Raw genomic sequence first — 14,638 nt, forward strand, 5'->3', positions numbered from 1 at the left:
GTTGGCAGCCCCCTCTGATGACATTAGGCATGCAGTCGTGTCTGACTCTTGGCGATCTTATGGCTCTGCTGCCTCCGCATCTTTTGAGCTTGCTTCCAGTTCCATTTGATCCTGTTCTTTAGATGCAAGGGGGTCACCGTGTTGGTCTGAAGCAGCAGAACAAAGCTTGAGTCCAGCAGCACCTTTAAGACCCACAAAGATTCATTCAAGGCGTATGAGCTTTTGTGTGCATGCACACTTCCTCAGATACAATGTCATGGAATGGAAGAAATCAGTTCGTACCTTCAGGCTTTATCGTGTTCTTTTGAGCCCAAGAGCACTGTTAGGTCCAACAAAAGTTTTGTTGTAATGCTTTTAACCCAGAATAAAACTTTGTCACTCTTCAAGGTGCCGTTGGACTCTAAACTTTGTTCTGCTGCTTCGGACCAACATGACTTCTCACTTGGTGTTCTTCCAGAGAGTTTTGGGCACAACCTGAACCAGGGCAGAGGGGGAATAGATACTAGTGAAGCATGAGGTGTGTTTATATTGTTTTAAAATAGGCTTTTATTGTATTTTATATGGGTTTGAATGTTTATCTACTTGTTTTATGCTTTTTACAAGATTTTTGTGATCAGTCTTGTGTTCTTACCTGCTAAAGAGAAAGGCAGGTAAATACATCTTCAGCATTCCTTGTGGCTTCTGAAAACACTCTTTAGCAAGTCCCACCACCTCAAATATCCATTCCAGCCCCTTCCTTAGGGGAACTACGTTCCATCTCAGAACTGGAAATTGTGGTGTTATATAGCCTTGCTGGTTTGAAGAAGAACCCCAATTCTCATCCAGAAGCAAGTAGCCTAATAGGTTCAAATGTCTGAACATATTCTGGATCCTGTCCCAATTTTACCAGCAAAGATACACAATTCAACCAAAATCAGACCTCAGAGGGTTTTTGGGCTGGACTGACCCAGAAATCCATTCTTGAGCATTAACTTTCATTAAGAGATTATGATGGCTTGAACATTACCTTTAATAAGGTGATATAATTTCTGAAGAAGAAACAGGTCTTCTGAAGAAGAAACAGTGCTTCAGAAGAAACAGGTCGTTAGAGTCAAACACAAAGAATGAGACGAGTCAAGGGCCATTAAGTCTGGGAGGTCAGTTCACTGGTCCTGGTTTCAATCGTCTTTTCCACGCCTGTTAATTCTGGTTCAGGAATAGGTAGGCCCAGAATTTCTGTCACAAAATGCATTGCTGTAATTTCCTCTGGAATTTCATCCTCAATAAAGGCTTCTGCGCCTGGAGGGAAAAGGAGGCGAAAAACCCACAGGGATTTATTTTTAAATTTAACACAGGTTGGAAACGGTGGGGTGTGGATTGGAATGTAGGCAAAGCTAAGTATCGTCCCTTTAGCAGGAAGTTGGACAAGTGTTCCTGGCCCCTTCAGAGGAGGGGCTGGCTCAGGGGCAGAGTGCGAGCACCTGGATTTGGTGTAAGACCATAATGTGTTTATTTTTTGTTTAAATGTTTCCCAGGAGTATCTTTGGTGCCCTAGCCTCGATGGCCCAGACTAGCCAAATCTTATCAGATCTCAGAAGCTAAGCAGGCTTGATCCTGCTTAGTAATTAGATGGGAGACCTCCAAGGAAGTCCAGGGTCGCTGTGCAGAAGCAAGCAATGGCAAACCACCCTGTTTCATCTCTTGCCTTGGGAACCATACGGCATAGGTGACCAAACTGTGGCTCTCTGGATATCCATGGACTACAATTCCCATGAGCCTCTGCCAGCATGCCTTTGGCAACTGCCACCATGGCAGAAGGATCCTTACAGTGCGACTGAAGGTAAACCAGGGCAACAACTTTGAGGCTGGCTCTGCCTCCTGCAGCAGCCATTGGATGGCAGCCCTTGAGTGGCAGCACCCACCACACGGTGCCAGAATTCCAAAGGCACCCTCGGGCTCAAAAAAGAGGCTGGGGACCCCTGGAATGAACCTACAAGCTGGCTCCTTTTTTCCCCCTTTCTTCTTTGCAAAATGCTAGCAAAATACCTGTGGGGTCGTAGGTGCCCCCCTCCGAGGACCCTCCCTCGGGGTTCATGCCCAGCAGCGTGGTGAGGCACTCCGCCAGCTCCTCCTCTGTGAAATGCTCCCCTGTGCGAAGGGAGAGGGAGAGAGGTTGGAGACTGACTTGGACACCTGCCCCCCCTCCCACCGTTCTCGGGGCTCGCTGGGCCCACCTTTCTGCTGGAGCAAGAGCAGCAGGTCGTTGCGGTCCAGGCTCGCCTCTTGCTTCTCGTTCTCGTAGCCCAGCACATGGAAGGCAGCCTCGATTTCTTTGATGGACAGCCCAAAGGCCGGCCGGTGATTTATGTAGAGCTTGATGAAGTCCCCCAAGTTGATCTCAGTCACTTGCTTCCCGGACTCCAGATATTCACCGAATTTGACTTCGTTGAGCATGTTTTCAATCTGGAGGGAGAAAGAGGCATCGTCACAAACGCAGCGGCTGACACCAGCAGGATGCCTGGCAGTTCTCTTTTGCGCTGAAGCAACACAGCTCAGGAGCAGTCCCGCAGCCATCAACAAGCACTCGGTCAAGGGAGACTGGACTCAGGGGTAAAAGCTGGGTCAGCCTGTCTTAAAGGCAGAAGGAGGCTGAGTATAGATTATCCCAACTCCCCCAGGCAGGTAGAAAATACAATTATCCCACAGACCTAAGAAAAGGCGACGGACCTTCCGCACACAGAATGGTAAAACCTGCAAAGGGCTGATCATGGGGGAATGGTGCCAATATTAGCAGAACCTTCTCAAGGTTGGAGAATGTGCACCATGCCTTCAATGTGTCCACTTAGACGGCACTCTTTCCCAAAAGACTGGAGTAATGCAGTGGGGAGGGGGGGAGTGCATATCAAGGAGAGGGAAAAACTAAACCAGGATGATCGTACCAATTACTACAATTACTGAGTGTTATGGGAGAACGGTATACAAATTCAAGATAATTAATTAATTAAAGGCTGTGGTCTGCATTGCTGGGTTTAGCTTATTGTATGTAGGATCCTATTTATGTAATTTCTATACCACTTAACGTCTCAAGTGACTACTTTGCTCTGCTTCAGTGCATTCTGGTGATAAACAAAGTGACGTGTCCACCCCCTTCCAAATATTTCAGCAGGAAAGACCACGAGTCCAGTAGCCCCTGACAGACAAAAGAGTTGTTAGTCTTTCTACCCACCTTGATCTATCTCCATATATTTCAAGGGGGGATAAAAGCTAAGCATCCACAACAACTCTCCCAGCTTACCCTTATGTTCTAAAACAGGGGAGATCAACCTGTGGTCCTCCAGATGTCCATGGACTACAATTCCCATGAGCCCCTGTCAGACACCGCTGGCAGGGGCTCATGGGAATTATAGTCCATGGACATCTGGAGGACCACAGGTTGACTACCCCTGTTCTAAAACACCCTGCAATAGTTTGCTCTGGGGAGGGGTTTGAAAAGAAGTCCAATCAGCCTAAGCGGCCATAAGCAAGAGGGACATGGGGCCGGAGAACTGATGCAGCTGGCATTGCTAACGCAACCCACATGGCTGTCACCTTTCAGCGGTTTAACACATTCAGGCTCCAGGCATGAGCCCGGCCGTGTGTGGTTTCTTTCCTCCTGCTCAAGGCCTGCATTCTCCCAAGGATGGCGAATAAACGTGATGAAGATGTTGGCAGATCTCACCACTCTGACTGTTTCCCGCCAGCGCCACCCGGCTCCCATCGTGTCCGCTGCACAGCTCTGCTCAGTGGAGGAAACTAGGCCATGAATCTGCCCCGCTGCGCAAGACTGAGCTGGGAACTGGGCTACGCACCCAGCCATCCTTGAAGAGCAGACTTCACACCCGCCAGCACCTCCTCCCTAGTCTTTCTCTTCCTCGGTCATTCTCTCACAAACACACGCCAACTAGCCCCCTTGTAGGAGGGAGAGGGCCTCGCAGGAAATCTCCATTACTCCAAAGAGCAAGGGCAACTGCTGTGAATTTCTTCCTCCACCTGGAAAGAGCGGAGGCCTCACGAATAAGGAACAAGAGCCAGCGTGGTGTCATGGTTAAGAACAGCGGACTCTAATACGGAGAGCTGGGTTCAGTCCCCCACTACTCCTCCACATGCAGCCAGCTGGGGGACCCCGGGCCAGTCCCAGTTCTGTTAGAGCTGTCTCACAGAGCAGTTCTCTTAGAGCTCTCTCAGCCCCGCCTACCTCACAGGGTGTCTGCTGTGGGGAAAGCAAAAGGTGTTTGTAAGCTGCTTTGGGGCTCCTCCGGGCAGTGAAAAGTGGGCTGTAAAAAAAAATCATTCTTTTCTTCACTAATAAGGAACTGGGAGCCAACTTCAGCCTCCTCTGTCCCAGCATGTGTTGCCTTCGCATTGCTCCTGTCAACCCCGTATGCCCTTGAGTGGCCAATGCAGGCCGAATGAGGCTTCCCCAGGAAGGGATGCCGGCCTCCAGGCAAGAGCTGGGAGGCCCTGGAATTGCAGCTTATCTCCAGACTGCCAGGATCACTTCCGTGTGCAGATAATGGCTGCTTCGGAGGGTGGACTCTGTGCCCCTCTGCCCCACTGAGGTCCCTCCCCTCCCCAACTCCACCCCCAAATCTCCAGGATTCTCCCAGTCTGGATCTGGATCTGGGGGGACCTGGAACCCTCAGTCCCTGGTGAGCAGAATGCATGGGCACAGGCCCAGCATTAGAAGGGGGAACACCGACCTAGTCAACCAGGGAGCTTTAGGTCCTCTTGATTGTAAATATGGCCCCCTTTTTCTGGCTTTTTTGCTTCAGTTGCTTTCCGATGAACCAAAACCTGAGATTTTGCGTTTCCAAACGCTGGCAACAAGGTGAGAAGATTGTTTGGATTCATATAATTCTTAACTGGAACCAGGATTTTCTCACCTTCTACAGGTGCTAAAATCAGCTTAGCAACAAGACTTAAGCAAATTGTGTTATCAGCAGGTATTGCTATTGGGAACAGCCACTGTGGCAGACACATTAGGCTGCACGTTTTGCATTTCCTCACCTGCATTTGGCCCTCACAAACAAACCTTGGCTTGTTCTCTGGCTGAAAGCCCCACTTTGCAGACAAGGAAAACGGCCATTTGTTAAGTGGCCATTGGTTTGAACCTGGAGCTCTTTGTCTGCTGGCCCAGAGACGGGGAGAGACAGGAGGGAATTGGAGCATGAAAACATGAAAATAAACCAGACTTGGTCTCTGAATGCAGCAGTTGCCATCTGACCATTTTTCCACTCCCTGCCCCCATTTTCCATCTTTTTTTCTCTTTTTGTGCTAGGGATGCCAGCCTCCAGATAGGACCTGGGGATGCCCTGGAGTTCCAGCTTATCTCCAGACTACAGAGATCACTTCCCCCTGCAGAAAACGGATGCTCTGGAGGGGAGACTCTCTGGCATTGTACGCCACTGAAGCTCCATCCCCAAATCTTCAGGCAACCCTCCCCTCTCGTCCCCTGCTGGTGGCTGGGGAGGGCGACCTGGCAACCCTAATCCATGTACACACACACACATTTTATATGTGTCGATATTCGCAGGCCCACTGAGGATACACACAAACGGGCTCCGCAAAAGCTCATAAAGAGAGGAAAACAAACAAAGATAAGCTTAGTATGCTATTCCTGAATGGTCGAATATGTCCAACATCTCCCTTATGCTGTGTGCTAATTCACTGCTTGCCCTCTGCCCACGTGTAAAGCCTCTATGCATCTGAAGAAGCATGCAAGCACAAGAAGGATTACACCTTGCCGCTGGACTCGAACTCTGTTCTACGATAAACCCGCTCGACTTTAACGAGATGCCTTTGTCCTCCCAGACTTCAGTCAGAGTGGCTGCTCCCCATCCCTCTCAGCGGGAGTGAGGTCAAAAGGGGCGAGCGCCGGGTACATGCTGCTCATGCCGCTTTAAACTCTGACCTGTTCCTCCGATGGGTAGAATCCCATGGCTCGCATGACAAAAGGAATCTGATCCAAGGGGATGTGCGTTGACACCTTTCTCTGCTCCATGGTGTCGATGCCTTGATGACGCAGCTGCGCATAGTAAAAATAGTCTTCCAGCTCCTGGAAGGAAAGGCAACGCTTCAGGTGGAGGAAGCAAAGCTTTAGATCAGGCAAACGGGATGACCAGATGTAGGCCACCAGGGGTCCCCAACCTTATTGAGCCAGGGGCACATCTGGGATTCTAACATGGCATGGGAGGTGCACCAACAAAATGGCGGCCACCAAACAGCTAACACAGAGAGGAGTCAACCACAAAATGGTTGCCGTAACGCAATATAGTTCCATGTGCTTTGCTGGCAGCTCCTGCCAGGGCAATGTTTTAAAAAAAATGTGCAGCTGATCAAATTGCCAGCAGTCAACCAGAAGCCCTGCTGGGCCAAAGCTCTCCCTGTCCACACCCAACTTCTGGGAGCCAGAGGCAGTACTGGCATGCACCAGGGTACCCGCAGGCACCGTTGCTGAGGACCCCTCTGTCCAACAGCCACTTTTTAGCTCTCTGCCTTTCTCACTGAGACTCGTCAGATTTTGCTTTCACTTCAGAAGTGAAATCCAGTCCTGCTGAGATCCAGTTTGCACCTTTGCTTTTAAAACCTGGAGACACACATAAGCAGCACAATCCAGGGTGCTGGGATTCATATGGTGCCAGCTGCAGGCTAAATATCGTAGGGGGGGGGGTTCCCAGTCAGAGTAGTTCAGCAGTGGAATGGGCTACCTAAGGAGGAGAGGAGCTGCCCTTCACTGGCCCTCTTCAAGCAGCGGCTGGACAGATCCTTATCCTGCATTGATCAGAGTGTGGGACTAGATGGCCTCTGTGACCCATTTCAACTCCATGATTCCAGGACTCTGGGGACCATAAATAACCCACTGCGACCGACTACAGACAAGGTGAGATGTGGCCGCTGACTGTTGCCTTCACTTTCCGACTTAAAAAAATACTTTGTACAATGAGAGGATGACAGTACAATTAGGCCAAGGGATTCTCAGGCAGACTTGGGGCGTGACAGAAAATGACTTTCATCACTCTCCACCTTGATCCAAAAAGGAAAGGTAGGGTATGAACACTGTAATTAAAAAATGTAATAACTGTACGCTAGCACTAAGCCTTTGAATCCCAGAGCCAGGAGGCAACCTCAGGGGAAGACCTCAGCCTCAGTGCCCTGTTGCTGGACCTCCAGTGGAACTGGCTGGCCCGTATGGGAGACAGGAGGCTGGACTGGATGGACCCCTGGTCTGATCCAGCAGGGCTCTTCTGATGTTCTGGCATCCCAGTCAATACAGTAGGATTACAAACTGCTACTTGTCTCTGATGAGTACAATTCTCAGGCAAGAAATCTATTTATCTATTTATCTATTTATCTATTTATCTATTTATCTATTTATCTATTTATCTATTTATCTATTTATCTATTTATCTATTTATCTATTTATCTATTTATCTATTATGTACTACCCTCCCCGGAGAAAGATTTTGTAAAGCTGAAAATCTGCTTAGTATCTTCTTGAGGGCTGTTTTGACAGAGCACCACCTGAACTTACCCCGAAGAATTCCCCTTCTCGGCCGCCATCCAGCAGGTTGTAGAATGGGATCAAGTCCTTCCCTCCCAGAGAAACGGCCGCCTCCAAAACGCTAAAAGAAGCAACAACACACACAACAGTCTTGCAAAGTGGCAATGTAGAGTTCACGCTCTGCCGTGGTGGCAGAATGGAAATTCATTTCCTCACCTTTAAAATTCTGAATCACCGTACAGAGACTCAGAGGGAGGGTTCTAAACATCACTAAGGAGATACAAGCAAGGGAGGCAATGACGCAAGAGAACACACAACCTGTCTTCTTGGCACCAGGAGCAGTTTTTTAAAAGCAACACAGAGATAAGGAGGTCCATTACCAATCCCAGATCTATTTAATTTAAAATTAAATGAACTAAATCCTTCATGGTTTTATACCCTGCTTTTCTCTACCAGAAGTCTCAAAGCAGCTAACCATCACCTTCTAATTCCTCTCTCCTACTGTGAAGTAGTTGGGGCATAGAGAGCTCTTAGAGAACTGCTCTGTGAGAACAGCTCTATGAGGACTGTGACTGGCCTAAGGTCCCCCAGCTGGCTGCATGTGGAAAAGCGGGGAATCAAACCCAGCTGCTCTTATCCACTACACGAGGGTTAGTCAACCTGTGGTCCTCCAATGTCCATGGACTACAATTCCCATGAGCCCCTGCCAGTGTTTGCTGGCAGGGGCTCATGGGAATTGTAGTCCATGGACATATGGAGGATCACAAGTTGACTACCCCTGCACTACACCACACTGGCTCTAAGTCGTAATTAGGGGCGAAGACTGTGAGGTCTGAAGAGTGATTCACACCTGATGAAGACACCTGTGTGACTGGAAAGCTGGCATTCTCAGCATGGGCCAAAGACACCAGCAATTTCAGCAAGGTTGGATTTCAAGGGCCATCAGTGGACATACAGATATGCACAAGTTTTTGTCTGTGGGTTAAGGAATGTGTACATGAAGATGCAAGTGTGCACTGGGTGGATTCTCTTGATGTGCACCAAGGATGCAGAACAATGGTTCTGCCTGACTCAGTAGCCTGAGGCAACCTCGCTCTTGGGCCACCAAAGCCTGTTTTCTTTTGTAAAGGTAACGATTTCCTTTTCCCCCTCACTCTTCTTCCAGGGAGTCTGGGTAATCCACATGGTTCATCCTGCCTCTGTTTTGTCCTTAAAACAACCCTGCAAAGTAGGTTAGGTGGAAAGAGAGTGAGCGGCTCAAAGTGAGCTTCAGGGCAGGGGGGGGGGGGCTTCTAGTCCCTACCCACCACAGCACATCAAGGGAAAGCAGGCATCAAAGGCTGCCTGTGGTTGCATAAGGGAATTCTCTCTGAAACCTGAAAGGCGAGGAACACACGACCCAGTTTAAACTCTTTGAAGCCTCTTTAACTGCCTGGGGTCGGGGATCAAGGGGTCTTGGGAACTGCTGCCCCATTAGGAACCCTGAGCATTCCAAGGAGCAGCTATATAGGGAGGGCGTAGGACAGGGGTAGTCAAACTACCGCCCTCCAGATGTCCATGGTCTACAATTCCCATGAGCCCCTGCCAGCATTCGCTGGCAGGGGCTCATGGGAATTGTAGTCCATGGACATCTGGAGGGCCGCAGTTTGACTACCCCCGGTGTTGTAGCACAAAGGAAGAGCACAGACTTGGCATGCAGAAGGTCCCCGACTCAAACCCACCAGGTCTAAGGATCAGGTAGCAGATTCTCCCCGGGAGACCTGCTCCTGGTCAGAGTAGACAATCTGGACCTCGATAGACCAGGAGTCAGACTTGGCAGAACTCAGCTGCACATACACTAATCTGACTAAGCATGTAAACAGGTTTCACACCAGATTGAACGTGGGGATGCAACGTGCTTTTCACTGTGTGGGAAAAGGCGCCACAGTGGTGATAGCCGAGGGCAGGCTTTCTCAACCTGGGTTTCTTCGTGGTCCTGGAAGGGTCTCCAAAATGGGTGAGAGTTAATTCTTACGTATATATTTAAAACCAGCTGATATGACCATATATAGTCATGTTGACCCACCCATTCACCCCCCACCCCAAAATGTCCAATGATGGGCCTAGAAGGGGTGGGAACGGGAAGATCCTCAGGTGGACAGGTGCACAGATATGGTTCCGAACCATATTCTGTAGGGTTGCGCCACTTCTGGGGTTTCTCGAAGCCTGAAGAACGTTTCAGGGGGTTTCTCAATGGCAAAAAGGTAGAGAAAGGCTGGCCGAGGGTAACATCGGGGTTAGTCTGGGGGCTTCAGGGTGCCGCCACCCCTTCCCCGGTGCCTGCCAAGTGTTTTTAGGAAGTGGGTGAGTGCCGGGACGGGGGGGCTCTGCCGGCCTTATACCTTGAATAAAACTCGGTTGGTCTTAAAAGTGCCCCTGGACTCAAACTCTGTGGCGGTCAGGGAAAGGTCGTCTATCACGGCAAGCGAAGGAACCCTTTCCTGCAGCTGTTCTTCAGGAGCTTAGCCTTGGCCCCACCAGTGCAGGCCCCGGAGGCCACGACGGGCACCACCACACCGGCCATGGCTGGGAGCAAGTCACACTCCCGCAGCGCATCGGCAACTCCCTCCGCCTTGTGCAATCCCAAGCGGCCACTGCTGTGGCAAACCGGCCCGACAGAGAAGACGGGGTCGGCGCACGTGAGACCCTGTCCCTCCCCCACACCACACACGAGCCACCACACGTCATGCTTTTGTATCTAATTAAGTTACGCTTGGATGTTAAATATTGTGGAGGCGGAGAGGCCACAGCGAAGCGCTAATTAGCTCATAGAGAGTCTTCCTCCGTAAACAAATTGCAGGGCCATTCAGTGCTGCCTGGACCCCAGCCAACAATTATGAGGAAAGGATCATTTATATTCTACTGCGTTCGGGTAAGGCTCGTGTCAGCCAGACTCTAGCTGATTAAGCTGCGTTCGCTGAGGTGCGCGTCTGAGCGAGCAGGAGAAAGGGGAAGGGACTAGGAATTAACACAATCCAGGCTCGCTCTCCCGCTGCTCTCTCTTTTCTGCTGCAGCCCCCCCCTGCCCCCCTGGGAGCAGTCAGCTAGGCACCCTTGCCAATACTCGGGGAGCATACGGTTGCCAGCTCTTGCTTGGGAAAGACCTGGAGGGTTTAGGGGTGGCGCCTGGAGATGGCAGAGCTTGAGGGTCATAGAATCCACCCTCTAGTGGCCATATTCTCCAGAGGAACCCATCTCTGTCATCTGGAGGTTGGTTGGAAAAACAAGAGATCTCCAGGCTCTACCTGGAGGCTGGCAACCCTACAGGAATAGCAGGCATCCTTAGCCATATGCCTGGGAACGACTGTGACCTATTTCAGCTGGTATCTAGCACGCCCCAGCACAGCCCCCGGGGACTCTACAGGGTTGCAGGTCGCCAGAATGCACAGATCCCGTAGCGCTTTTGGCTGCCAACGTCAGACAGCCAGCAAAAGATTCCCTCGCTCCTAGGAAAGGCAGAACTGTGCTTATGTTCCTCCTTCTGAAAGCAGAAAGCAATGCTTCAGCTTCTCCGAAATGCCTCGGCAAGCATTTCGCAAGGACCGCGGGGGAATGTTGTGCAATTTCAATTCGACACATGAAAGAACCTCCAAGGGAGCTTTCCCGTTCCTTTCCACACAAGTCGAGAGCAGCCAGCCTCTCAAAAAAGCGAAGAGACTCCCCTGACCCAAATTTCATTAGTTCTTACCGAGCTCCCGGACTCTGGCTCTTTCCTACTGCTACGGACAGGCAGACTAACACAGGCACTCATCCGATGTTGACGGTCGCGGTGGGACTCCTGGACTCCGGCTCTTTTCTCCCCCAGGCCACGTTTTGTGCCCATAAGCAGCCCCTTCAAGCTGCCGTTTGTGCTGATGCTGCGATTGGGCTGCGCGCACGGCTGCATGTAATACGCACCCCGTTTTACTCTGCCGTGCTGGCTGAGCTATCCCCTCCCCCCTCCTCGCGTCTGCAAGCACCTGAGCCCCGTGGCCCCAGGGGTCTGCCTTCTCTGCCGGCTGGGAGGGCACCAGAGGAGGCTCTGCTTTCCCAGCCACGTCACACTTTTAAGGCACAGGCCTGTTTCCTGGTGTGCCGTCCAAGTGACACAGAATCGCACGGGGAGACTTCCATAACCGACCCTGGCCGCTCTTCTGCTGTACCAAAGCTTGAGATCGCGCCTTTCAATATCAAAGCGACCTGGCTTAACTGCTCCCAGATTTGGGGGGCAGGGGGAGTCTTTTGGATCACATCTTTTGGATCACATTCCTGATTGGCTTATACTGGCCAGGGGTCCACTTTCCTATAACCCTCTGAGACGAGTCTTTTCAAGCAGGGGCCCGAAATGGGCCAGGGAACATCTTGCTGTGCCTCCTGCCTGCCGCTGCTTTGTCACTTCACGTATCTAAGAGTATAGAGCAGGGGTAGTCAAACTGGGCTCCAGATGTCCGTGGACTACAATTCCCAGGAGCCCCTGCCAGCGAATGCTGGCAGGGGCTCCTGGGAATTGTAGTCCACGGACATCTGGAGGGCCACAGTTTGACTACCCCTGGTATGGAGGAAGCCAGATTCTGTTATTTTATTGCACACGCTCATCTTTGACTTGATGCTGAAGCCTGAACCTCTTTTTAAAACTTTTCAGTAAGGCCCGTTGCTTTTATCGGCATGGTCTGTGGTGCGTGTGAGAGTCCAAACCCAGTTTTGGTCAAAATATCAGACACAGATTTGTTCCGGGGCCGCACGTCTGGGGATAGGATGGCCTTTCTCAGCTTTTTTTCACCACTGAGAGCCCCCTGAGACATTCGTCAGGCTTCCAGGAACCCCAGAAGTGACACAATCATGAAGAATATAGTTAGGAAGCAGAGTTATGTACACAGCTCCCCACCCCCTCCAGACTCAGCACTGGCCATTCTGGGATGGGGGGCTGACATGACCCTATAAGGTCATACCACTCAATAAATGTTAAACAATATTTTTTAAATTAATTTGTTCCCACCCATTCGGGAAACCCCCTGGGGCCATCAAGAAACCCCGGGGTTGCACAAAACCCTGGTTGAGAATGCCCGGGACAGGGAGACCCAAGCGTCCGTGCAAGAGGGTGGAAAGCCCCTTGCCTCAGGCCAACCCTGGTGCCCAAGATAAAAGGTTTTGCCATGACTTACTTCAAATTAACGTCCCATTTCATTACAGTCAAGTCGTTGCCCCCCGAGGTGAAGATGTGGTGACCTTCATGGGAGCAGACAAAGTTGGAGACTCCCGCTGGGTGGCAAATGAAAGCTGAGGATCTGTGCGGGTTCCCGTCGACAGGCAAGATCTGCAGCCCGACCTGGGGAGAACGGCCGGGAAGGTGCCTCAGCCCCAAGAAATCCAAGCTAAGAAGCCCGTGACACAGACGCACTGGCCTCGTCTCTGGCCAGGAAATCTCTGCTTTTGTTTTCTCTTGTAGATAAGACGGAGGAGAAATCATACAGGGCCTCTCTGAAGAATGTGAGATTACTTCGGAGGCTTACTGAGGGCAGCAGGCCAGGCAGAGCGACCACCAAAGAATGCAAGATTCTTCTTCTGGCAGGTCTTGGAAAAGCCAATTAGCAACCTGAGGCAGCTTCTTTGACTAGTGGGGGAAAGCCCCTGTGGGAGTGGGGGCATAGCCCTTGCCCTCCTACCCTTATTCCACAATATAAGTTGCCAAATAGTTAGCTCTATGGGGGGCGGATTGGAAGCGGTTTCTAAAGGAGCTGCTGCCCCCTGCTCCTTCCCCTTCCTGGGTTTGGTCCCCGGGTTAGAAATGACTCCTTGTGCCTCCACAGAAGATCGCCACCTACCTTGTCAGTTGTGCTGTAGGCCAGGTACCGTTTCTCCGTATCGTGGTCCTCTGTGAGGGGAAGGACTTGAATCTTCTGCAAGGGAGAGCCATAGGTCGGTCCAAGAAGAGTCTTCCTAAACGGAGAGAGGCGGGAACAGGCTGACAAAGGAACTAGATGAATGCTGCCTTGGGATGTAGAGAGATGGCCAGAGGCGTTTGAGAATTGGGACGCTCTCTGGCCAAGCCAGAAGTGCCAGAAGGTGCAATGCCGGCTACGGGAGAAAGAAACTTTTACAAAGAACACAGGAAAACTCCATGAAGGAAATTATCTTTTACTCAGCATACAAACAGCCTTAGAAATGCTCTTGCGGGGTTTCCTGACTGTATATCCCTGAGGCCCACTCTCTTACTGTAGCACCAGGGCAGCATACAGTCTCAGTCACCCGATGATAAAGATAATGACCAATTGCTCACGGACCGGATAAGAGCCTTGATATTCCTGCTCGGTCAGAACAGCACTATCAGGACTATGACAAGCTCAAGGTCACCCAGCTTGCCAGATCAGAAGCTGCTGCTCCTAACCACAATACCACAAGGAGAAGCTGGATGCAACCCCAGGAGAGGCCTTAGTCTCCACGTGTGTGCTTGTAGGTTTTCTAGAAGCATCTGGCTGCCACTGTGGGAAAGGAGCAGCGTGGGACTTGGTGAACCTTTGGCTCAGTTCTTCCAGTGCCAAGGCAACAGCACCACTGGAGAGTGCCAGGGCGGACTGAGATGGCTGCAAATTGGCACCCTCGCCAGAGGCTGCAGGGCCTCAGTGGCTGCCCAGTATTACCTGCTCCTCATGCCGGCCTTGTTACCTGCACATTTTTGTGGTCACGTTAAAAATCTTCATTTTGTATTGATCGTTGGCAATCAGGAAGAAATACTCCTTTGTGAGCGGTGGGTACCAGGTGATATATGTGGGGACTGCGCTCTGCTCGATACGGTCCCTCCGGATAACCACCAGGTTGTCCTGGACACTGTTCTCCAGGTCATATTCCACCTGCAAGCGGACAAGCATTAACCTGCTGACTGAGACATTTCCCCACAGGCTCACAGCTTACCTGATCTCATGGTTTCACTACCGCTGAATGCGTGCACTGACTTGGTGGGAAATAAACTGCATTTCAGGTGACACAGAAGTTCTGCGTGTGGCTCCAGCTTTCCCCATTCACACGTGCAAACCTTCACTGCGTTTTTATTTTATTTATTTTATTTATTTATTTAGATTTTTATACCGCCCATTTCTTTGCAGC

The 14,638-nt window shown here is 50.8% G+C and overlaps 1 protein-coding gene across 3 annotated transcripts in view; it reads right to left on the bottom strand.

The window, feature by feature from the left end:
• Positions 1–615: 615 nt before the first annotated feature.
• Positions 616–14,638, bottom strand: part of CFAP251 (cilia and flagella associated protein 251) — a 28,565-nt gene continuing 14,542 nt past the window's right edge. For 2 of the 3 annotated variants that reach the window (XM_077308515.1, XM_077308516.1), the window contains exons 15-22: positions 14,201–14,385; positions 13,360–13,474; positions 12,700–12,863; positions 7,550–7,640; positions 5,930–6,073; positions 2,214–2,442; positions 2,026–2,127; positions 793–1,278 (exon numbers count right to left, since the gene is read on the bottom strand). In XM_077308515.1, the coding sequence (XP_077164630.1) occupies positions 1,124–1,278; positions 2,026–2,127; positions 2,214–2,442; positions 5,930–6,073; positions 7,550–7,640; positions 12,700–12,863; positions 13,360–13,474; positions 14,201–14,385 (1,185 nt within the window). In that variant the 3' untranslated portion in view covers positions 793–1,123. Of the gene's footprint in view, positions 632–792; positions 1,279–2,025; positions 2,128–2,213; positions 2,443–5,929; positions 6,074–7,549; positions 7,641–12,699; positions 12,864–13,359; positions 13,475–14,200; positions 14,386–14,638 lie in introns of those variants that run through there. The other variant, XR_013226276.1, reaches the window with a different exon arrangement.

Source organism: Paroedura picta, chromosome 13, assembly GCF_049243985.1.
Source record: "Paroedura picta isolate Pp20150507F chromosome 13, Ppicta_v3.0, whole genome shotgun sequence".
In the NCBI taxonomy this organism is placed as follows: domain Eukaryota; kingdom Metazoa; phylum Chordata; class Lepidosauria; order Squamata; family Gekkonidae; genus Paroedura; species Paroedura picta.